Source organism: Maylandia zebra, linkage group LG7 (assembly GCF_041146795.1).
Source record: "Maylandia zebra isolate NMK-2024a linkage group LG7, Mzebra_GT3a, whole genome shotgun sequence".
Taxonomy (NCBI): domain Eukaryota; kingdom Metazoa; phylum Chordata; class Actinopteri; order Cichliformes; family Cichlidae; genus Maylandia; species Maylandia zebra.
Genome location: NC_135173.1, coordinates 24,492,926 through 24,516,364, shown reverse-complemented (window position 1 = coordinate 24,516,364; position 23,439 = coordinate 24,492,926). Strand labels below are relative to the sequence as shown.

Below are 23,439 nucleotides of genomic sequence, written 5' to 3'. Positions count from 1 at the left end.
GACAAAATGGTGGTGGCTAACCAACCGGACATAGTGGTGGTAGACAAACAGAAGAAGACGGCCGTAGTGATCGATGTAGCGGTTCCAAATGACAGCAATATCAGGAAGAAGGAACACAAGAAGCTGGAGAAATACCAAGGGCTCAGAGAAGAGCTCGAGAGGATGTGGATGGTGAAGGTTACGGTGGTCCCCGTGGTAATCGGAGCACTAGGTGCGGTGACTCCCAAGCTAGGCGAGTGGCTCCAGCAGATCCCGGGAACAACATCGGAGATCTCTGTCCAGAAGAGCGCAGTCCTGGGAACAGCTAAGATACTGCGCAGGACCCTCAAGCTCCCAGGCCTCTGGTAGAGGACCCGAGCTTGAAGGATAAACCGCCCGCAGGGGCGTGCTGGGTGTTTTATATATATATATACATATATACTAGTGCACGTGTTGTTGTTAATTTCATTAACACCAAAGCAGCTGAAACTGATTAACAACCTCCTCTTTTATTTAACTGATCAGAGCAATATCCCACAAGTTTAACTGACTTGATGCTGTACTCTAAGCACTTCATATGCAGCCTGTCTTGACTAAAACAGATTGAGAAGTATTGGATTGAGATCTGGTGACTGTGGAGGCCATTTGAGTACAGTGAACTATGCAGAACAGTGTTTTGTTCAGAAAGATATTTTGAGATGATCTAAGCTTATTCTGGTAACAGCAACCATTAGAAAATGGGTATGCTGTGGTTATAAAGCGATGTGGTCAGCAACAGTACTGTGTTAGCCTGTGGGATTTAAATTATGCTCAGTTGGTACTAAGGGGGCACTTGGAAAATACCCCCCAACCATTGATACAAAACAGGATGCATCCACTCTTACATATCCTGTCACACGTTCTCCTCTGACCTCTGGCATCAAAAGGGCATTTTCACCAGAGAACTGCTGCTCATTGAATATTTTCTCTTTTTCAGTCTATTTCTCTATAAATCCTCAAGATGGTTGTGGAAAAAATCCCAGAGTAGATCAGCATATATCTGAAGTACTCACATTTGCCTATCTGGCACTAACAACTGTTTCGTGTTCAAAGTTAACATGAAAACACATGTCGACATGCCCAGATGCATTGAGTTATGATATGAAACTAAACAATATATTGCATTGTATTTGAGTTGTAAAATACTGACTGTTGATGATAACCTCTCAACCTCACTTCATACCTTTACTGTATGAATCAAATGACATAAAGAAATGATTCTCATTTGACACACCAGTCTGTTTTAAAAGAACTGCTTGTAATATTTCTCACAGAAAATACAGACCTAAATATTCTGTACTGCACCATCTCACAATAAAAATAAGGAGAGATGATGTTCATCTATATCATTCAGCCATAGAGAATGTGTTTTTGAATGTCTCTGTTTGTAAAAGTATAAATAACTCAAGCATTTCTGTGCATGTGCTTTAACGTTTGTGTGTATATCCCTGTGGACCAGAGGAATGTAGTGCAGACTTTGCCAGAATATCATACAAGATGTTAAAAGCTGACAAGTAGTGAAGAGTGGGTGATGGGGAGTGTGTGTGTGTGTGTGTGTGTGTGCGTGCGTGCGTGCGTGCGTGCGTGCGTGCGTGCGCGCGCCGTCTAGCCGACTCCCTGTGGGGCTTCTTGTGAGTGGGTGAGCATCAGGCCCTTGTTACTGTCTTCTGGGCTGATGGTCCTGTGATCACTCGCAGCTAGGACATGGCGACGCCCACACACTGCCTGCCCTCAAACCAAGACAAATGTCCAGATACACACACACACACACACACACACACACACACACACACACACACACACACACACACACACACACACACACACACACACACTCATGCATACACTTTACTGCTCAAGCAGTCTTTTGCACTCATGTTGAGCTTTAACATGCATGTACACACACAGGTTCTTTCTCATTACGGGACCAGTAACTGCACTCGCCTCCTGCTTTGTCCTGAGGTCTGAAACTCATTTCATTGCTGCTCCTACACTCCTTCCTTACCTCCATCTTCTTTATAAAGCTTCAAATCCCTTCAATAGACCCATATAGCCAGCTAGCACTAAGCCCCCACAAACTGCCCTTATAGACGCTGGCCATGCCGAATGCTCCCCTACTTTATTTATTTATTTGATGGTTTGAGATGCTCCCCCTGGGTGGATGGTGGTCTAATCAAGTGTTGCAAATTGGATCAGACCTCAAAAAATGAAGTGAAATGCTCACCAAAAAAGGAATACAATAAAGATATAGCTATATAAAAATATTTAAGGTACTCAAGAATAAAAGAGTGGAACCAATTTCAAGGTCAGATTTGCTTAAATATATTAATGTTGAATATCTCCTGCAAAACAAAGACCTTTACAGAGCAGAAGAAGAAATTCACCATGAAGAATGCATGTCATGTTTCTTTTCCATTTTGGGGGAAGAAAAAAAACAATAAATATTGACTGAATTTGAACTGAAAAACAAAATAAATGATGGCACGGTGTGAAAGACACACAGCTTTATATATAAATGTAAAAGTTTGTGCATTAGAGGAAGCCTCTCTTTCACTGTGGTAATATTAATACTGCATTATTGCTGTAATCCAGAATGTTAACATTAAAATACGCTGAAAACAACAGGAAACATTGAGATTTAAAATATAGACAAGATGTGATTGGGACAAAGAAGCAGGCTGAAAACTAACATACAAACAATCCAAGATGAAAGAACAAAATATTCCCTGTGTATGTACACAAGGAATCGAACAAAAGAGTGTGAGAAGAATTGAATATAGTCTGTTTTATTCTGTGTTTAGTTGCAGAAGTTTTGAAGTCTATCCCAGCTACCATAGGGCAAGATGCAGTGTACACCCTGGTTAACATAGAGGGACAGACAAGCATTCACACTCACTCATCACATTAACATAGGAACACAGTAACAATTAACATAACAGAACCCACACGAACACGGACATGCAACTCCACACAGAAAAGCCCCGGCCAGATGGTGGAGTCCAACAAAGGTCCTTCATGCTGTGAGGCAATAGTGCTAATCGTGCCACAGTGCTGCACTGGGATGCGAACTTTTCTATCCAAAATTAATTATTTTTTGTAAATATAACATGCATGTCAATATTCTTAATCATAAAATACTTATAATGCATAATAATACGCATTTTAGAAGAAAAAACGGTGACTAGTGAAAATGCGCACATGTGTTGACACTAAAAACACTAGTAACAGTAGAAACAACAGCAAATAGAAAAATGTTGCAAAAGTACACAGAAAAATCAAGCTGATAAGCTAACAGTAGATAGACGTTTGCTAACTGTAACAAATATATAGTATTATACTTTTAAATGCAATCCTTTACAAGTTTTTTGCTCTTTTACTTCTGCAGTTGTTCCATCACGTTATTGTGTCCCATTTTTCCATTTACAGATATTTAAGTTTTTTTTTTACCTTTTAGAGCCACCATACTTTTCTCTAAGGCAACAGGGTCGGTGTCAAATAATGAGGTCAGTGTTGAATCTCTGAAAGCCAAAAGATCAGGTCTCAGGCTGCTTCTGAGAGTTTTTCTACTCTTGGTTTGGTATGATCTCAGTGAGCGGATATATCCTTAATGTCGTCATGGCAGACACATAACTCTGCAGCTCCACCCACCTGCTTTTTCAGAGCTTTTGTTTGTGAGGGGCAGCCAATCAGAAGAAAGCTTTCTGAAAGCAAAAGGGGAGAAAGATACAACTTAATAAAGTGGCCTTGGACTACATGAGCTGAAGGTCGGATGGTTTTTCACTTCCTTTTATAGCAGTATTTTTGGTAAAACATCATCTCGATCATGTGAGTGTAGAGGCCGCTAATAAAATATTTGTGTGATATCTTGTGTCAGTCAGCCTGAAAGCTTTTCAGTGGTTTATGAAGCTGTTAGGAAACAACGCTGAAGTGTCAGTGAGCCGTTGTCTGTTGTTTGCCTGCCTCTTCGGCCCCATTTATTTGTGCGCTGTCATTAGTCATCGTTGCTCAGTTCAAACAGAGCTCTGAGCAGCAACCCCCCACTCCCAAAGACAGACAGCGCAGGACCGAGAGAAATCCTGTCTGGCCCAGTGCCGATGCAGAGTGACGTCATCTACATAAACATTCACGCACGAACGTCCAGTCATACACAGCAAATGTGCACACACAAGACGCCATGGGACATCTACTCTAGCACTCTTGTGTGTGTTCGTGTGTATGTGCGGTTGAACATGTGCCGCCAAATCATCATACATACATCTTTTTTTCCCCCGCTCTCCCTCTCGTGCTCCCTCTCTTTTTTTATCTCTTGCTCTCTTTGGGTCTCTTTTAATTAAATAAAATTAAATGAGTCATTTATGAACCTTTGGGAGTGACAGAGGCAAGGGGCGAATAGAACATGAAGCGCACCTGTGCATTTTGCTGGCAGCGTGTTGCGTAACAGTAGCGTGTCTTCCTTGCGCTTATGGAAATATATTAGTAATGGCACTGTACTCGAGCTCTCTTCCACATCCTGTAGTGACACACGGCATCTCCCCGTTTTGTCAGCAGGCGCCTTATCGTACATGGCATGCTGTCTGTAGAAAGAAACGCTCAGGCTCTTCCATTTACACACTCGGCTGCACACTGCTGCACATACACCGCACTCGCATATTGACACACACCTGACACACCGAAGGAGGTTTCGTGGTGCAGGAAATAAATAAAGGTGGATAAATTGCTCTGTGGGGAGCCAAGTAGATTAGATGGCATGCACAACATAGCTGCTGCGTTTGGTTTTGGACCAATGTTAGGATGGGCAAATACAGGAATTGCTCATTTCTGAATCCTTGAACTATCCACCATTTCAATGGTGGATAGTTACAAGTACTTGGGGGTTGTTCTTGATAAGACCCTGTCCTTTGAGTCACATCTTGCTGCTACAGTGAAAAAGGCCCAACAAAGACTGTACTTTTTAAGGAGGTTGAGAGGTTTTAATGTTTCATCTGAAATGATAACTCTCTTTTATAAAAGTTTTATTGAATCTGTTTTAACTTTCTGTATCATTGCTTGGTACGGTAGTATGTCCATGGATAATAAGACCAGACTTAACAATCTGGTTAAAGTGGCGGGCAAGATTTCAGGGAGGTCTCAGGTCCAGCTTGTGGACTTTTATAACAGGCAGGTGCTGAGGAAGGCAACCTCTGTCCTGTTGTGTTCAGATCATCCTCTCTTTAACGATTTTCAACTGCTTCCATCAGGTCGTCGTTATAAAATGACTGCAGTGAAGACAAAGCGACACAAATTGTCGTTTGTACCTAGTGCTATTATCTTAATTAACAACACTAAATTGTAAGTGTTGTTGCCATTGCACATTGCACTTTTTTCGATGGAATATCTAGGTTGTTTTATCAGGCTTATATTATATTATAGTATTTTTTTTTAATGAGTGTACGTGATGTGTTGGTTGTATGTTTGTTGTTTGTTTTGACATACTGCGAATCAATTTCCCATCAGGGACAATAAAGTTACCATTGATCATTGACCATTGATTGACCTTTACGAGCGTTTGTTGGGAAGCGGCAATCACAGATGGAAGTCATAAATCTGCAAGATCTGCCACATTTATTTTTTCATTTGACAACTGTAAGCTCGGTGGGCACCAGAAAATTAACACTGCATGCCTCAAGAGAAAGCCTGTTAGTTTTTAGTAAAACCTTCAACAGCATCAGAAGGAGCCAAGTGAAGCTTGTTAAGCTGCCTAAAGTGATTACATTTGAGTCGGTGTCTTTTGGGTCTGAATAAAAAGTGAAAACTGAGGGAGTTAGAACGAAGCTTCAGGGCTCTGTTTCAGGTTAATGGCTCAAGGCCACATTTCCTACCCACTAGTGTAACACAACCAAATATCCAGCTAAAAAAACAAAACAAAACAAAAAATTATTGGTCCAATTTTTCCATTGAGTCAAAAAGTTTGTTATCAGATTGCCCCTGGTGGGATACTGATTTATCCAGACAACTCATTATAGATTAAGGGAAGAATGAATATTTAGTGATTGTACATCACCTTATATCATTTTCAGTTTGGACAGACTGTAAAAATGAATTGTTGCTTATAGTGCTACAGGCAGTGTCACAATCGCTCTGTTAATGTTTTTGTCATCTGGTGTTAGCATCCTCTCAGGTATTACCAAAGTCCAGGGGACTTGTGCATCCAATGCATTCTCTTACCATACATGAGATCTTGTTTGGTGTTGGTGCACTGACAGACTAGCTACAACAATACTGGGTGCCAAGAGCACTCCATCCATCCATCATATACTGCTGAAGTATGGTGGTGGTAGCAGCAGGCTAAGTAGAGTGTCCCCCGACCTGCAAGTAGGTTGCAGGTCTACCCCGTGGGGTTTCCTGTCACTTGCGTGAAGGGCTGTCAAACAAAATGATGCTCAGATACTAAATCAATACTGAAAATTACTATAAAAACTACTATATTACTGCTCTTCTAATTGGTACACAATTTCAAATAGCACAGTTGCAAACAGGCAGGTAAAAAAAAACCTCAACACTAGTAGTAATATGTACCGTAGTTAAAAACTTTGAGAGGAATATTGAGAGGTCATTAAATCTCATTAAATTTTAACCTGGTTCAAGTTGTTTAATTTTGACCTAATTTTTAATTTCATTTTTACTTGTTATTTAGATTTAGACACTAAATAAATTGTGTGGTTGGGTTTAGGCACTTAGATGCACTTGCTTATAGGTTAAGACTATAGTTTGGGTTGAAATACATCTGTATGAAAAATGACAAACCTAGAGTGACACGCTCATCATGTTAATACATGTACAATAACCTGATGCAGCAACAAAAACTGCAGGACTGGTGCCTCTCTGGCTGGTTCCAGACCTACCCAGACTCTACTCGAGAGTACATGTCTCGAGTAAAATCTCATTGGAGTTTCTTATTGCTTCAGTCAGTGGATTTGCGATTTAGCTGAAATAGAACAGCTAAACCTTGAGGCAATGCGGGGCCTTGTTGTGCTTTAAAGTTAACAATATTCCCAGATGCAAAAATCCTCCAAAAGCATTTAAGCACCTAATCACTATATTACTCATTATGAGTGTAAGAATGGACCACTGAGATCCATTAATCTGTGACGGGTGTGTTTGTGTATGTCTGACTGTGTGCAGGTGCATGTATGTGCATATGCATATATAATATAAATACTATAGATGATAGTTATATGAAGTTTTATAAATGTGGTGTTTATTGAATACAATACGTAGCATGCTGACTCTGGTTGATTCCCTGAATATTTCTCTGTGTTATTTCTTTCTTTTTGAAATATATTTTATGCAGTTTTTAAAATAATCTAATTGGCATTGTAGATACATACTGACTACAAACCAAAAGCTATTAAACCGTCATAATTGAAAGCTGGAAAATTTGGGTGGTAAAATTGCTGAAGCCTTCACCTGACCTAAAAGTACTGAGCCTGGTAATTATGTACCCACATGCATGAAATCGTTTTAGTGAAGCTTTTGGTCCCGCCATCACAAAACCTGTGTTAAGCATGAATAGCTTCTTTACAGTGATTAGTGAGAACTGCTGTACCTTGCATTAATGCCTCTAGATAATGAAGGCAAAAAAAATGACACTACGGTCCCCTTTCAGTCACATATCTGTCAGTCAGTTTGTGCTGCCACTGTCCATGTTCGGATATTTAATCTTTTTTCTTTTTCTCTGCAGGTATGATTTAGACTGCAAGAGTGACAACCTCTCCAGACATGTGAGTGTCTCTTTCACCTCAGCTGTTCAACAATCAGCCATGCATTCATTTAAATTTTATACAGCCACAGTTAACCTTCCAGAACAATAGCAGCCTGATTTGAATCTGAATGTTGGGGGTAAAAGTAGTGATCATAAACACACATGCAAAGCAACCAAAGAGCTTTTCAGGGTGACAAGGTGGACTATTCTTTACTGACCAAGTCAAGTAAATGATCTCAGTCTGACTGAACTTTGTTCCATTTACTGAAGGCCAGAATAAAGGCTGAGAGCCACACAACAACCAAGGGCTGAGGTTTAAAGTGTTTCCTTATGTCTGTAGGTCACCAAGACCTCACACCTCATAGATGCTGTTCATGTTTAAAAAACAAAGAAAAACAAAAAATATCAGCTGATTAGAGATAAATCAGGGCACTGAATTATGGGTGCATCTGCTACTTTGCATATACTCTTTCTTTTAATTCAAATTCAAATCAAATTCAAATTTTATTTGTCACGTACACAGTCATACACAGTACGATATGCAGTGAAATGCTTAGACAACTGCTCGTGACCTAAAGAAAAAAAAAAGGAAAAGGCTATGAATAAGATAGGAAATAAATATGAAAAATTAAAAGGGGTAAATTTAACTAGGAAGGAATAAAATATAAAAAAAATTAAGGTTAAAAATGAAATAACTGTACAACACAAATTAGAATGAAGGGTAAATTTAACTGTGAAAGAATAAGATAAAATATATAAATTAAAGTTGAAAATAAAATAACTGTACAACAAAATACACAATACACAGTATAGAACTATATAAGAATGTATGAAGAAATATAAATAAATAAATATATATACACACACAATAACAGCAGCTGTACAAGTATTAACTGGAAATGAAGAATATAGTGACCAGTGTTGTGCAATCCACATTAAAATAATACTTTTTTGATACTTTGGGTTTTCTAGCACAAGTTAAATGCAAAGCGATCGAAAAGTTCCTGAAAGTTAAATACGAATTTATATTTTACCAGTCTTGCCGTTAAAGTCATCTTGTGCATTTTCCAGACCACGTTCAGTTCGGCTGATAATTTGAAATAGCTTTTTGGAAGCTGTGTTTTGACACATCTGGGAATTGACCGCAGTGCTTAATAAAAACAGACGGTCCCTGAAGGCAGCACATCAGTCAGGTGTTTGATTGTGAGCACACATTTGTTTTCACAAATGTAAAGAGAATCAGAGCAGAGGTAAAATGAATGATCCATGCAATGAGATCTATTGCACGGAAACAAAATATAAATGCCAGACATGCTAACATGTGAGGCGATCGTGGCTCAAGAGTTGGCCGTTCGTCTTGTAATCGGAAGGTTGCCGGTTCGAACCCCGGCTCTGATAGTCTCGATCGTTGTGTCCTTGGGCAAGACACTTCACCCATTGCCTACCCATTGTGGGTGGTGGTCAGAGGGCCCGGTGGCGCCAGTGTCCGGCAGCCTCGCCTCTGTCAGGGCGCCCCAGGGCAGCTCTGGCTACAATGTAGCTTGCCATCACCAGTGGGTGGATGACTGAATGTAGTGTAAAGCGCTTTGGGGTCCATAGGGACTAAGTAAATATGAGTTAAATACCGGCCATTTAACAAAGAGGAGCCTGAAGGGGAGATTGGACAAATTGAAACGAGGTATTGCTTTTTTATTATTTTATGGACTGATTTCCAGAACATTTTGGCCACAACTCATATGAGTTAGTGTGGCCTTAACTTCAAATAAATACATGTTGTTTGTCTTTCTTGTGATAGTACTTATGGAACTTACACTTTCTTTGAGGACTAGTTTAAATGGATAGTTATCAATCAATTTGCGCTGACCCCTAAACTTAGGCAGCAATGCTACAGAGGCTATATATCTTAAAGTTCTCATTCATGTAGGTTCCATTGTTTTGTTTCTAATTTAATATGTTGAACATGTCATCTTTATCAAAAGGTGGTTTATTAATATAACAAAGAGATTAAATTTGGAGAAAAACACTGTCCTGGGCATTAGACAGCAACTCCAGGAAATAGAAAAAGCTCAACAAAATGATCAAATAAAACGCATAAATATCAGACACAGCTTCTGATCAGCTTTGTTATTTCTGGTTTTGTTTTGTCATGCTGCTGCTGATTAATTAGACCCCCGGAGAGCAGTCATTTTGGTTTTCTACCTTAGACCCCCGCGGAGTCATCATTTTGCGTTTCTACCTTTAAAAGCCGGAGAGCAGTCAGTCAAATGCTGGAGTCATTCATATGTATATTAGGTCGTTACCTAGGAATTCTGGAGGGAGGGGAGTGGGGGTGAGTGATTGAGGGGGTGGGGGAGTGGAGTGTTTCAGTTTGCCATCTTAGGGAGAAATCAACACATGTCCTTTGTATGTCCTTTGTTGCTGACATTTATTGATGAAAACAGTACAAAAAACCAACCATTTGTACACATATTTACAAATAATGATAAAAAGTGAGTGAGTACATTTCAACATTTTCAGCAATCACTCACAATCCTGGCACTGCCACGGTATCTGTCGTCTGCATTTACCACATGTGTACCTGTAGCAGTGAACACATCGCACAGTGGCCTGATTTTTTTTGCATCTGTGTTTGACCTGACACGTGGCCCTTTTTCCAGGGCTCGGTGTGGAGGGTTGTGTCCGAAGCAACTGATCTTTTCTTGCCTTCTTCGCAGCTACATGAGAGCGAGCCAACTCCCTTGCAAGCTCCACCAGGAAGTCCACCCGTCTTTCCTTCGTCCCGGTGCATGCTTGATACAGCACGTGCATTCAGTGCTGCCATGTCAATCTGCCATGTGACGGGGCACAGTACAGTGTCATCTTGCGGGGGGTTTACAGGGTTCCATCGGTAAATGACTGCTGGTCAGCAAACCTGGGAAACCCACAGATAATTGGAACTATGGCACGAAACCGCTTCCAAGACATCATGCAACACCTACGCTTTGATGACAAGTCCACCCGCAGTGATCGAGCAAAGACTGATAAGTTCGCTGCAATTTCCAGTGTGTGGGGATCATTTGTCACCAACTGCATCACGTGCTACAACCCTGGTCTACATATCACCGTTGATGAACAGCTTTTCCCATCAAAGACTCGGTGCTGTTTCCTGCAGTATATTGCAAGTAAACCGGACAAGTTTGGGATCAAGTTTTGGGTGGCCTGCGACCTAAAATCCAAGTACATTTGCAATGTCTTCCCATATCTTGGCAAGGACCGCAGTCGTCCCACTGGGGAGAGACTTTCTGAAAATGTAGTAATGAGGCTGATGGAACCATTCCTAGACAAGGGCAGAAATGTTACCACGGACAATTTCTTCACATCGCTTTCACTTGCGCAAAAACTTCTTGGACGGAAAACCACCATCCTCGGCACAGTCAACAAGATTCGCAGGGAAATTCCTCAATCCACTAGACAGACAGATCGCAATGTATTCACCACTCAGGTATGTTGCAGGTCTTTTGTGGTTCTATGTTTATGTGTTTCATTGTGTGTAAAAGGGCTATGGAAATAACAATTTATCTTATTTCTTAGGTGTTTTCAACCTCTGCTGCCACGCTGACGGCGTATGCGGCCAAACGGAAGAAGACAGTCTATAGTCTTAGCAGCATGCACAGCGTGGTTCAGACTGATAACACTACCAAAAGGAAGCCAAACACTGTCACCCTTTACAACAAAACAAAGTGTGGCGTGGATGTGATGGACCAGATGGTTCGGGAGTACACTGTCCGCAAAGGAACACGGCGCTGGCCAGTCGCCGTGTTTTATAACATGATTGACATGGCAGCACTGAATGCACGTGCTGTATCAAGCATGCACCGGGACGAAGGAAAGACGGGTGGACTTCCTGGTGGAGCTTGCAAGGGAGTTGGCTCGCTCTCATGTAGCTGCGAAGAAGGCAAGAAAAGATCAGTTGCTTCGGACACAACCCTCCACACCGAGCCCTGGAAAAAGGGCCACGTGTCAGGTCAAACACAGATGCAAAAAAAATCAGGCCACTGTGCGATGTGTTCACTGCTACAGGTACACATGTGGTAAATGCAGACGACAGATACCGTGGCAGTGCCAGGATTGTGAGTGATTGCTGAAAATGTTGAAATGTACTCACTCACTTTTTATCATTATTTGTAAATATGTGTACAAATGGTTGGTTTTTTGTACTGTTTTCATCAATAAATGTCAGCAACAAAGGACATGTGTTGATTTCTCCCTAAGATGGCAAACTGAAACACTCCACTCCCCCACCCCCTCAATCACTCACCCCCACTCCCCTCCCTCCAGAATTCCTAGGTAACGACCTAATATACATATGAATGACTAGCCAATTTAGCTTCCACTTCCAGCATTTGACTGCTCTCCGGCTTTTAAAGGTAGAACGGTAGAAGCCTGGAAATCCCAGTGTTAAGGATTCTGCTTTTCTGAAATTTGATATATCCCTGGCTTAAAGCTACAACATTCCCTTTCAGTTCAAACAGAGGTTTGAGCAGCACTAGTTCAGTATAAAACTCTCTCTTCACCTCAACACCCAGCCCCATTTCCTATTACCCAGCTTCGACCTCACTGCCAACTGCTGGCGGAGCTCTTTTCCTCAGCCCCAACCTCAGCGTGCCCCGAGGCTTCCTCTGTGAGCAGTGAGCAATGTGAGTGCTGCAATTCACTCTAAGCATGAAGGCTGAGGACGCTTGGATGCGTCCTGTCGTCATTGTGGATGTGTGGGATAGGAGATCTGGCACGACTAGATTCCTAGTCGTGTGGCTAAAAATGAAGAAAAAATGCAAACGCATACAAGTACAGTATCTTTTTTGGCAGCTTCAGTGGCACCCTTAGAGGATGCCTCCCTTCTCCAATCAAAACAGATGTTTTCCCCCGTGCCATATGGTTCACATACCTTTAGTACTTAAAGCTGCAGGAAAAACAGTTCAGAAAGGGGACATACAGTAAAGTTGGATGTAAGGCTAGGGTATGACGTTCTTCCTAAGCGCTGCTTGTCACCACGCACAGTTATTCAACTCATGTTTTTTTGTGGAAAAATACACCAGTGCTTCTCACAAACAGCGGTCTCATTACAAAGTCTTTATTCAGCACTCGATGATAAGCAAATGAATCCAGGCGGAGAAATTGCTTTTTTGTTTGCAGGCAGTAATTAAGTTAACTGGCTGGTGTTCCCTCATGACTACTTGAGAGACGGCTGGATTTTACTGGAGCTTTTATTCCCTTTATTAAATGTCTTGTGGTTAGAAAAGCACATCACATCTTGTTATTTGTTTAACAGCTTTTAAAAGAATAGTGGCATTTCCTTTATTAGACTGTTCACAAGTGTGATGCAAGAAATACCTACTGAGTGCAACAGGCTTAAAGCCCAAGGGTCCTTCAAACAAAGTTCTGTTCTACCTTTGGTGTTGTTTGGTGCTGATGACACACCTCTTATAGTTTTCTGAAGACTTAGGATTTTAATATTTTATGTGTATTTTTGTTTTGTTCAACATATTTTTCATATTATTCAAGCTAAATGTTTAGTCCATATTAAAACAATTTCTTGTAATGTGTGAGATTGTGCATATGATATGTACATATTGTATATACAATTCTGCCAAAATTCTAATTGGATCAGTAATATCCATCCACTCTCTTTAGATGGATGGATGAAGTCTATTCTAGCAGAATCTGTGTTCACTCTGGATAGCCTGCCAGTCCATCACAGACCAGACAGAGATAGAAAGTAATCATAATCACACCTACGGCTCAAATCATCATTTAACCTAACAAACATCTCTTAGGGATGTGGGAGGACTATTGCGTACTTGGAGGAAACCCACGCAGGCACAGGAAGTTGTATTTATATAGCACCAATTTACAACAACAGTTGTTTTGAGAAAGGTACTGAGAGAGGAATCTTTAATGATCAGATTTTTTATGAACAAGTACTTGGTAATGTTGAGAAGGAAGAACTCCTGTTCAACAGGAAGACACCTCCAGCAGCCCCAGGATACAAGGAGGACAGGCATCTACTACAAACAATTGGAACTGAGGGGGAAGTCAAAAGAAGAGTACAGTGACCAAGGACAAAACAACTATGGAAGAAAAAGACTAAATTAATGACATGAAGTAGCGACATATACATGGGAAGATGACAAGTAATGCTCATGGGAAGTCCCCCCAACAGCCTGAGCCTATAGCCGTGTAACTTGGGAATGATTCATTCCTGACTGCAGGCAACAACAACAAAAACGTTTTTGAGGAATAATTTTATTATTGAACAACAACCATGTTCTCAATGAACCCAAAAAACTCATTAATATCAAAGCTGAATGTTTTTGGAAGTAGTTTTTAGTTTGTTTTTAGTTTTAGCTATTTTAGGGGGATATCTGTGTGTGCAGGTGACTATTACTGTGCATAATTATTAGGCAACTTAACAAAAAACAAATATATACCCATTTCAATTATTTATTTTTACCAGTGAAACCAATATAACATCTCCACATTCACAAATATACATTTCTGACATTCAAAAACAAAACAAAAACAAATCAGCGACCAATATAGCCACCTTTCTTTGCAAGGACACTCAAAAGCCTGCCATCCATGGATTCTGTCAGTGTTTTGATCTGTTCACCATCAACATTGCGTGCAGCAGCAACCACAGCCTCCCAGACACTGTTCAGAGAGGTGTACTGTTTTCCCTCCTTGTAAATCTCACATTTGATGATGGACCACAGGTTCTCAATGGGGTTCAGATCAGGTGAACAAGGTGGCCATGTCATTAGTTTTTCTTCTTTTATACCCTTTCTTACCAGCCACGCTGTGGAGTACTTGGACGCGTGTGATGGAGCATTGTCCTGCATGAAAATCATGTTTTTCTTGAAGGATGCAGACTTCTTCCTGTACCACTGCTTGAAGAAGGTGTCTTCCAGAAACTGGCAGTAGGACTGGGAGTTGAGCTTGACTCCATCCTCAACCCGAAAAGGCCCCACAAGCTCATCTTTGATGATACCAGCCCAAACCAGTACTCCACCTCCACCTTGCTGGCGTCTGAGTCGGACTGGAGCTCTCTGCCCTTTACCAATCCAGCCACGGGCCCATCCATCTGGCCCATCAAGACTCACTCTCATTTCATCAGTCCATAAAACCTTAGAAAAACCAGTCTTGAGATTTTTCTTGGTCCAGTCTTGACGTTTCAGCTTGTGTGTCTTGTTCAGTGGTGGTCGTCTTTCAGCCTTTCTTACCTTGGCCATGTCTCTGAGTATTGCACACCTTGTGCTTTTGGGCACTCCAGTGATGTTGCAGCTCTGAAATATGGCCAAACTGGTGGCAAGTGGCATCTTGGCAGCTGCACGCTTGACTTTTCTCAGTTCATGGGCAGTTATTTTGCGCCTTGGTTTTTCCACACGCTTCTTGCGACCCTGTTGACTATTTTGAATGAAACGCTTGATTGTTCGATGATCACGCTTCAGAAGCTTTGCAATTTTGAGACTGCTGCATCCCTCTGCAAGATATCTCACTATTTTTGACTTTTCTGAGTCTGTCAAGTCCTTCTTTTGACCCATTTTGCCAAAGGAAAGGACGTTGCCTAATAATTATGCACACCTGATATAGGGTGTTGATGTCATTAGACCACACCCCTTCTCATTACAGAGATGCACATCACCTAATATGCTTAATTGGTAGTAGGCTTTCGAGCCTATACAGCTTGGAGTAAGACAACATGCATGAAGAGGATGATGTGGACAGAATACTCATTTGCCTAATAATTCTGCACTCCCTGTATACAGAAACATCTGTGCCGAGTATGGCCTGGAAGTCCAGAGTTCAAAATGGGAGATCCCCCCCGTAGGGTGGTCAAGAGTGACCAAACTAAGACCTTGTGGGACTTCCAGATACAGACATGCAAAATGGTGGTGGCTAACCAACCGGACATAGTGGTGATGGACAAGCAGAGGAAGACCGCCGTAGTGATAGATGTAGTGAGACCGAATGACAGCAACATCAGTAAGAAGGAACGTCACTACAAACTGCTCCCCGGGCGCTGGATTGGTAGCTGCCCACTGTTTCACTGGGTGAATGGGCTAAATGCAGAGGACAAAGTATCCCACACGTGGGACTATAAGGGGTTTGGAAGTACAGTAAAAAAAATATATATATATAATTTTTTTTTATTAGAGAAACCCCTCAAACCTTTTCTCTCTGTACAGTGAATCTATAGCACCACAACTCCTAGCCTTAGACTTTCAATGGTGCAGCAGGCTAGGGCTCCTCGCTAGTAGCACACATGTTAAGGAAAGGCCAGAGTGTTTTTGTCATCCCTTTTTGTTTTGAGACCTCGGCTGGGGGAGAAATATACTGATATATATCAGTATAATATATCTTTGGAGCAGCTTTCTGCCCACTGGACTCAACACGGCTCATCTGTCAAGCACTTTTATACGCGTGCATTCTCAGTCTCGTAGGGGAGGACTTAGTATCAGTGCATGAGCAGTCCACTTTTTATGCAAGAATTCTCTGTTTTGCTGGCCAAGGGCTCCTCATCTCTACACTGACTCCTCTCATGTGGTCACCCTGCAGTGATCAACAAGGACACTAGTCTCTTTGCACGGTGGGCTTAGATGTCAGTGTGCAAAATAAATGTGGATGGAGAAGGGAATGTGACATTTAATTTGAGTGATGTGTTTCTTTTTACCCTTCACTTTAAATCTGCTGGAGAAACAGCTTCAAATGAGATATTTCCAATGCAGGTGCAAATGCAACTTTGTTTACTTTGTTACTTAATTATTTTGTTTTACCTATAGCTTTTTGTTTTCTGTTTTCCACGTGGCGCTGCTGTGTGGTATCTCTGTATGATGGCTGTTTGTTCAGTCATGCTGAAGCCACAGCCAGTCACATAATCGGCTCAGCCTTGTTTGTTGCAGCTGAAAAAGATATTGCAATGATAAGTGGCAGGGTAAAATGGTACAAAATCCTATAATAAAGACTGAAATCACTGGATTTTGCAAGCTAAAAAATATAAGAGAATATGTTGTATTTTAGCCTATAAAATCACAAATTAATAATTAAATGTCTTGAATTAATATTAAACCGTCTTTAAGGACAGATTTAGGAAAAGGAACAAATGCAAAAGATGTATAAAGAAAATTGTAATGAATGTTCCTCTTTAACTCATAAACCTTCTTTTCCCTTGTTTAATGCAGGACTTCCTGGGCCAGGCCTTCTGCACACTGGGTGAAATTGTCGGCTCCCTGGGAAGCCGCTTAGAAAAACCTTTGACGTAAGTGGCACACACCACACAATGCACGCACAATGACCAACAGTCAGCACACTCTTGGAATATGATTTTTGCCATTTTAAAGTGATGGGCAAAAATATTTGTATTACATTACTCTAATCTGGGAGTCAATAGGTAGCTCAAAGAAGCTGTTAAAATTTTAGATCATGTAGGCGTGAACTGAAAAGCAGCATGTGATTTTAAGATTGCCATTGTTTGTCTTCGAAGTGAAGCAGCGGCATGAAAATGAGTAATGATGTTGATGAAAGCCTACGCTGCCTCCAACAGCCAAATGAGATGAACACTTTAACAGCAGTAGAGCTAATGACAGACTGCAAACATGCTGAGATGGTAAAAATCAAATATTGAAAAAGGACAGTTCACCCAAAGTGAATGTGTCAGTGATGAGCTCACACCTCCTTTTTGTAGAAGCCTTAACTGAACTTAAGACTTAAAGAATCTCATCAGAGATATTTTAAAATGAATGAATCTGTGATTTCATCTTCTCGGTTGCTAATTATAGCAGGAAAAAAAGCAGTGATTAGACCTGTAGCAGTTCATGTCAGATTTACGCTCGATGGGGTGTTTATGTTAGCTTGGAAGCATCCTCTAGTGCACAGGAAGTCTGTCCCCTGCTAGCATTTTTGACAGTTTCTCTCCAGTATTAGCTAGTACTGACAAAAATAAACATAAACAGTGGAGTAGTACATTCAGAGGAAGAACCGAGCTGTTAGCCTAACTGCCAACATGCCTTCCATACTGAACAGAATTACAATTATCATCACACAAGGTTTGACATTACACAATCACAATTCAATCATCAATTTCAAAAAGTACTAACAAGTCTGGTTTGAAAACATTGTATTTTGAAGTAATGACTAATTGTCAAGGTTCCCAGCTTTTTAATCGTACTAGTTGTAGTAGGATTCATTATTCACCAGTAGATCAGCAGATTCAGGTTTATTTATCTCATAGGCATAAATTTGTTCACAACTGATCAAACCTGTGAATTGGTTCAAATTACAGGTGAAAACAACTTTGGAAGATACAGAACTATGCAAAGGTTTTAGCTACTTGAGGTATTTATATTATTATTAATCACATAATATAAAGTGTCCAAAGTATTAAAAGTGGTTCTCTTTGCTGACGATACAAACATTTTTTGCTCTGGTGATGAACTGCAGAATTTATTGGAGGATATGACTAATGAAATAAGTAAAGTGAAGTTCTGGCTTGATAAAAATAAATTATCATTAAATTTGAATAAATCTAAACTTATGTTATTTGGAAATAGTAGTTTAAATACAAATGCAAAGATTCAAATAAATGGTGTTGATATTGAAATAGTCAGTGAAAATAAATTTCTGGGGGTAATAATAGATGAAAAACTTAACTGGAGAGCTCACGTAAGATATATTCATTCCAAAGTATCACGAAGCATTGCAGTACTAAACAAGGCAAAACAGGTATTCGACAGAACATCACTTCATATTCTATACTGTTCACTGGTTTCACCATACTTAAGCTATTGTGCAGAGGTCTGGGGCAATAACTATAAAACCACATTACATTCACTTTTTACTCTTCAAAAAAAAGCAATTCGAATCATCCACAATGCAGGTTATAGGGAACATACAAACTCACTATTTTTGCAGTCTGAAATATTGAAAATTGACGATATAGTGAAATTCCAAACAGCACAAATTCTATTCAAAGCAAAAAATAAAGAACTGCCAGGTAATATTCAGAGTATGTTTTTTTTGAAAGAAGGAAGTTATAATTTAAGGGGTTTTTGTAACTTCAAAACAATGAAGGTACGTACTACAAGAAAAGGCTTTTGTGTTTCTGTTCATGGAGTGAAACTATGGAACAGGCTGAATATGGAATTAAAGCAATGTCCAAACATAAAACTGTTCAAAAAGAGTTATAAAAATATGATCTTCTCGAACGATAAAGACAAGGAAAATATTGAAATTAAGTGAATGTCTCTATTTAAAAACAAACAAACAAAAAACTCATGATGTGATATTATAGTATAAAGTATATCAGAAATCTGTTCGCTATTTTTATTACAAATTATATCAGTAAGGAAGCTGACTAAATATTAACTGATAATTTATGGCAAAGGGGTGGGATTAAATAAGTGTGTACTTCTTCCCACTCCCTTTCAACATGTAAATTAATCAGAACGGGTTTTTTTGTATGTAATTTGCATAGTATTTTTTTCTCTCTTATTTTCTTTTCTAAATGTACTTGTATATTGTTCACTGTTTAGTGACAAGAAGAGCAAGTCCAGCAATTTCTTGGTTCAAATACAAATAATTTATCAGTATGTAGGGCAAAGGTTAGGAGAGAGGTACAACGGTGAGTATCCATAGCCATTTGTAAAACACGGTGGAGGCTCTGTCATGGTTTGAGGCTGCAATTTATCCAGCTCTGTTGAGGAGCTCATCTACTATCACACTCTGCCAATCCAGTAAAAACCATACCTGGGTAGAAAAGTGCATAATGGAACACTATCATTCATATTGGGCCTCCCCGGATCTTGGACATCAACGTAGGATCGTCTTAACAGAATAAATGGAACAGAAGGCAGCTAACATCCAGAAAGAAGTTTAATTTTTTTTTTTCACGAAGAACAAAATACAATAATCAAATTGACTTCAGTGATGCACAGAATGCGTTTTAGTCTGCGACAATTTCAACTCCACGGGCACACTTTAAAAAACCATGGCAGTGGATTGTCAGACCTTTAGATGGAGTTGATCGGCTATCCAGATTTGTATCCAGATGTAAGTCTTAACTTAAATGGGGAAGTCAAAAGTACAGACATTTGCTAATATATTCTCATGAGTTTTGAATGCTTCATGGGTATTTAGAAAATCTAAAACAGTTCAAGGTTCTTTAAAAATATTTCATTAATAATACTTTAAATATAAACAAGGCGACTGCACGAATACAGCCCAATTTAAAATTACACAGAAGTGAGAGTTTTGTTTACTGCACGAAGGCTCCTCATAAATCATGGACCAAAGTTTCCTTGGAAAGCTTTCTTGTAAATTCTCCAAGAGGTCTTCAGACTTCTTTTTGGTTGTTAGCTGCATCCTGATATTATTGCAGCTTCAACCCACAGAGCAGAACTAAAGAACCTGTTCGTCTTGTTTTAATTTTCCACCAAAGACAGTGAGCCATCAGCTGTCCAACCATGGTCTGATCCCCACGTCCTCCAGTGGGTGTCCTTTTTGTGTGTGCATATGTGTGTGTTAGAGTGAGCGAAAGGGAGAAATTGAGTGAGCTGAAAGTAAGTGGCCATACTGGCATCTACATCCATTAGTGTGTGTCTCTCTCTGTCAGTGAGTGTGTGTCTGTGTGTGTCAGAATCAACGAGCGGTTGGAACTGAATGGGTTTCCTAAAGAATGATACACAAGAAATATGATGTAAGAATGTGTTGCTGTCACTAAGTTATGTAATCATCTCTGCCCGTAGTCATTCACTGTCTTTTAGATTTGTGATTGTGTGTGTTTATTTGTGTCTTTGTGCTTTCTTTCTAGCACCTACATGTTTTATTTGTAACTTTTTTAGGATTTGTGAAGATATTTTTAGATATTCGTCATTATTCTGCAATTGATATTTGCAAGTCTGGGCAGCTGTGTGTGTGTGTGTGTGTGTGGGTGTGTTACTTTGTTTGTGCTCCTTCCCAAGTTGAAAGCATTTCACTCCTGCTCAGTCGAGTGGCTCTGGATCATACAAATAAAAATAAAGCAGCAACAACAACAAAAATAGAAGAACAACTGTAAACCATAGACTGTATATGGATGATGGACTAGTTTTTGGACTACCTCTTTGAACCCTTGAATGTGGCATTTTATTTGTTGTCATCTGGACTTCTGGATGCCAAAAGTGACAAAATTTGGATGAGAATGTAAAGTTATCGGCTGAAGTTAGCTTACTTTGTTAGCAAGGTGTTACGGCCCTAGCAGGGCCTCCTCCTGAAGGTGCCTGTGTGGGCGTGTCCTTCAATCTCTTCTGCCCGAGGTGCCACCCTTTCTCTTTTACACAGCTGACTCACATCAGTAATTAAAGGGATTTAAGCTCAGGGACAGGTGAGCTCTGGGCCAGAGTGCCATGTGAATGGTTACAGCGAGTGAGCTGCTCTCTCTTTTTGACTTACGTTTTACTTTATTGACCAACGCTTGAGTTTTGTTTTTCCTTAAATGGTGAAAGTGGCTTGTCCGTCTCTTTTAGCTGAATATTAATAGAAACTTTAATGAAACTCTTTAATTTATCCATTTTGCCTCTGTCTCCTTTTTCTGACCCGGACACATTTTGTTACTTCCCCCCCTCATCGCCTAGACCGTAACGTAACACAAGGCACATCCAGCAACTGTATTGGTGTATGGCACAGATCCAGATACTTGGTAATTAAAGCTAACATAAATGTAATCATTGAAAAAGCTCAGCACAGATGTTTTGGAAAGCCAATTCCAAAAATGGAATACTGTGTAAACTGCAAATTTCATAAATCCATATTTTATTAATAACAGAACAGAAGTGAGAAAATGCACAATTTTTAAGAAGTATTTTTGGGGAATTCTTAGCCTTTATTATGATAGGAGAGTTGAGAGTGCAAAAGGAAAGCTGGGAGAGAGAGCAAGTGGAAGATGGAGAGAAAATGGCCCGGGGAGGATACAAACCCAGCTCTCTGCAATACCCTCACAGCATATGGGTCATTTGCTTAGTGACAACCAGAACATGTACCATTTTAAGAAAAATATTAGCTCATTTTGAATCTTTGTGTACTTAAGTTTGTAAAAACAGCACATGTTCACTAAACAGCCTCGATTTTGCAGCTTCTATATACAAATACACAGAAAAAAACCTGCACTTTTTATTCAAAGTAAATGTTGAGTCAATCACCATATTGATGCTACATACCCTGGGTAATTTATGTGCCAGTTTCATCAAGATTGAATCAGTTTTTTAGGAGTGAAGGTGTAGTTGCTTTATAGCATATAGCTTTATCAGTAAAGAACATAAGATTGAGGCTAATTTACACACGTGTAAGATACTGACTGTGAGCACTGAAGGGGATCACAGACTAAAATTCCATTTCAGTGACACTTGTGATGTCACGCACTGATGGTGTCAGGCTTCCTCTACAGTTTTTTGTACTCCATGATTTATGCACTGTGTTCTTCCACTGTTTCTCTCTGTGGCTCTGTCCATCTCTTTTTTGTTCTTTGTCTCACCATTTCTTCCATCTGGCCCCTTACTGAGCAATCTCTCCATGTACAGTGGCTTCATTTCACTGAAGCTTCCCTGTTCATCCAAAGATGCCTGTGAATCTCAGGCGATGGAGAAATTGTCAAAAACTTGCTTAGATCAGCCATAAATTTCTCAATTTTCTTATTTGTTTAAGGCGCTTTCTGGCATTACTGGACATTACTTAGCCAAAATAAATGATCTCTACCCTTCCTTACTCTGGAGCAGGCCCGGGGTCTGTGGCATTCATTTTGTCTATTTTTAGTGGTCAGCCTCCCTTGGCTTTATTGGCTGAATATTACGCTTCGCCTGCTCAGGATGCAAACAAACATTTCAGCTGAAATGTCACTGGATGTGGTTTGCATTACTTTGATGTTCTTTTCTGAAGGTTTTCATTCAGCATTAATTGATATTTACAAATGCAATCAGGCAGTGACTGCAAGAGAAAACATGAAGAGGAGAAATTAGATGCAGCATCTCCTGAAATTCTCTCATTTTCAGCATTTTGCTGAAACTCCTGATCAACCTTAAATATTCTTATCATAAATATTTGCCCAAAACCCCAATCTGTGGTGAAAAGAAATGCCACAGGAAGATGAACAACCAAGAATTCACAATTTCAGATTAGAATGACAAAATGCAGTTTAAAATGTAATGAGTAGTATAGATATACTAAGAAAAAAAACTAAGATGACAAATAATACTGTGAAGCACTAAATATAGTATGCATGCAGTAATAGAACAGACATATACAGTGTAAAATAGATTACATTTAAAGCATTTACACTGGAATCAATGCGGTCAATTTCCTGTTTTGTTTTTCTTTTTTCTAGTGGAATCCCAGGAAAGAAATGTGGCACTATCATAGTGAGAGCAGAAGAAGTGAGCAACTGCAGGGTAAGAGTCTGTTTGGTTCACCTGTTGGCCATTTTGAAGTGGACTTTTCGGACTTTGAGATGCTGTGCTTTATTTATCTGTATTCTCTGGTTATTTTGTCTTCTTCAAGTAAAAATCACACAGATCGAACTAAAATTGTCCAACATTTTAATATTGGTTTCACACATAGAATACACGTATTCATAAGCTTTACACACGACTTTGCACTATGGAGTTGGAAGGATAAAA

At 39.9% G+C, this 23,439-nt stretch overlaps 1 protein-coding gene across 3 annotated transcripts in view; it reads left to right on the top strand.

The window, feature by feature from the left end:
• The window catches only part of LOC101470854 (copine-8), a 94,681-nt gene that overhangs the window by 38,818 nt on the left and 32,424 nt on the right, over positions 1 to 23,439 (top strand). For 2 of the 3 annotated variants that reach the window (XM_012922809.2, XM_004564462.3), the window contains exons 5-7: positions 7,739 to 7,778; positions 16,978 to 17,054; positions 23,148 to 23,211. In XM_012922809.2, coding sequence (XP_012778263.2) covers positions 7,739 to 7,778; positions 16,978 to 17,054; positions 23,148 to 23,211 — 181 coding nt within the window. Of the gene's footprint in view, positions 1 to 7,738; positions 7,779 to 16,977; positions 17,055 to 21,189; positions 21,471 to 23,147; positions 23,212 to 23,439 lie in introns of those variants that run through there. The other variant, XM_014409089.3, reaches the window with a different exon arrangement.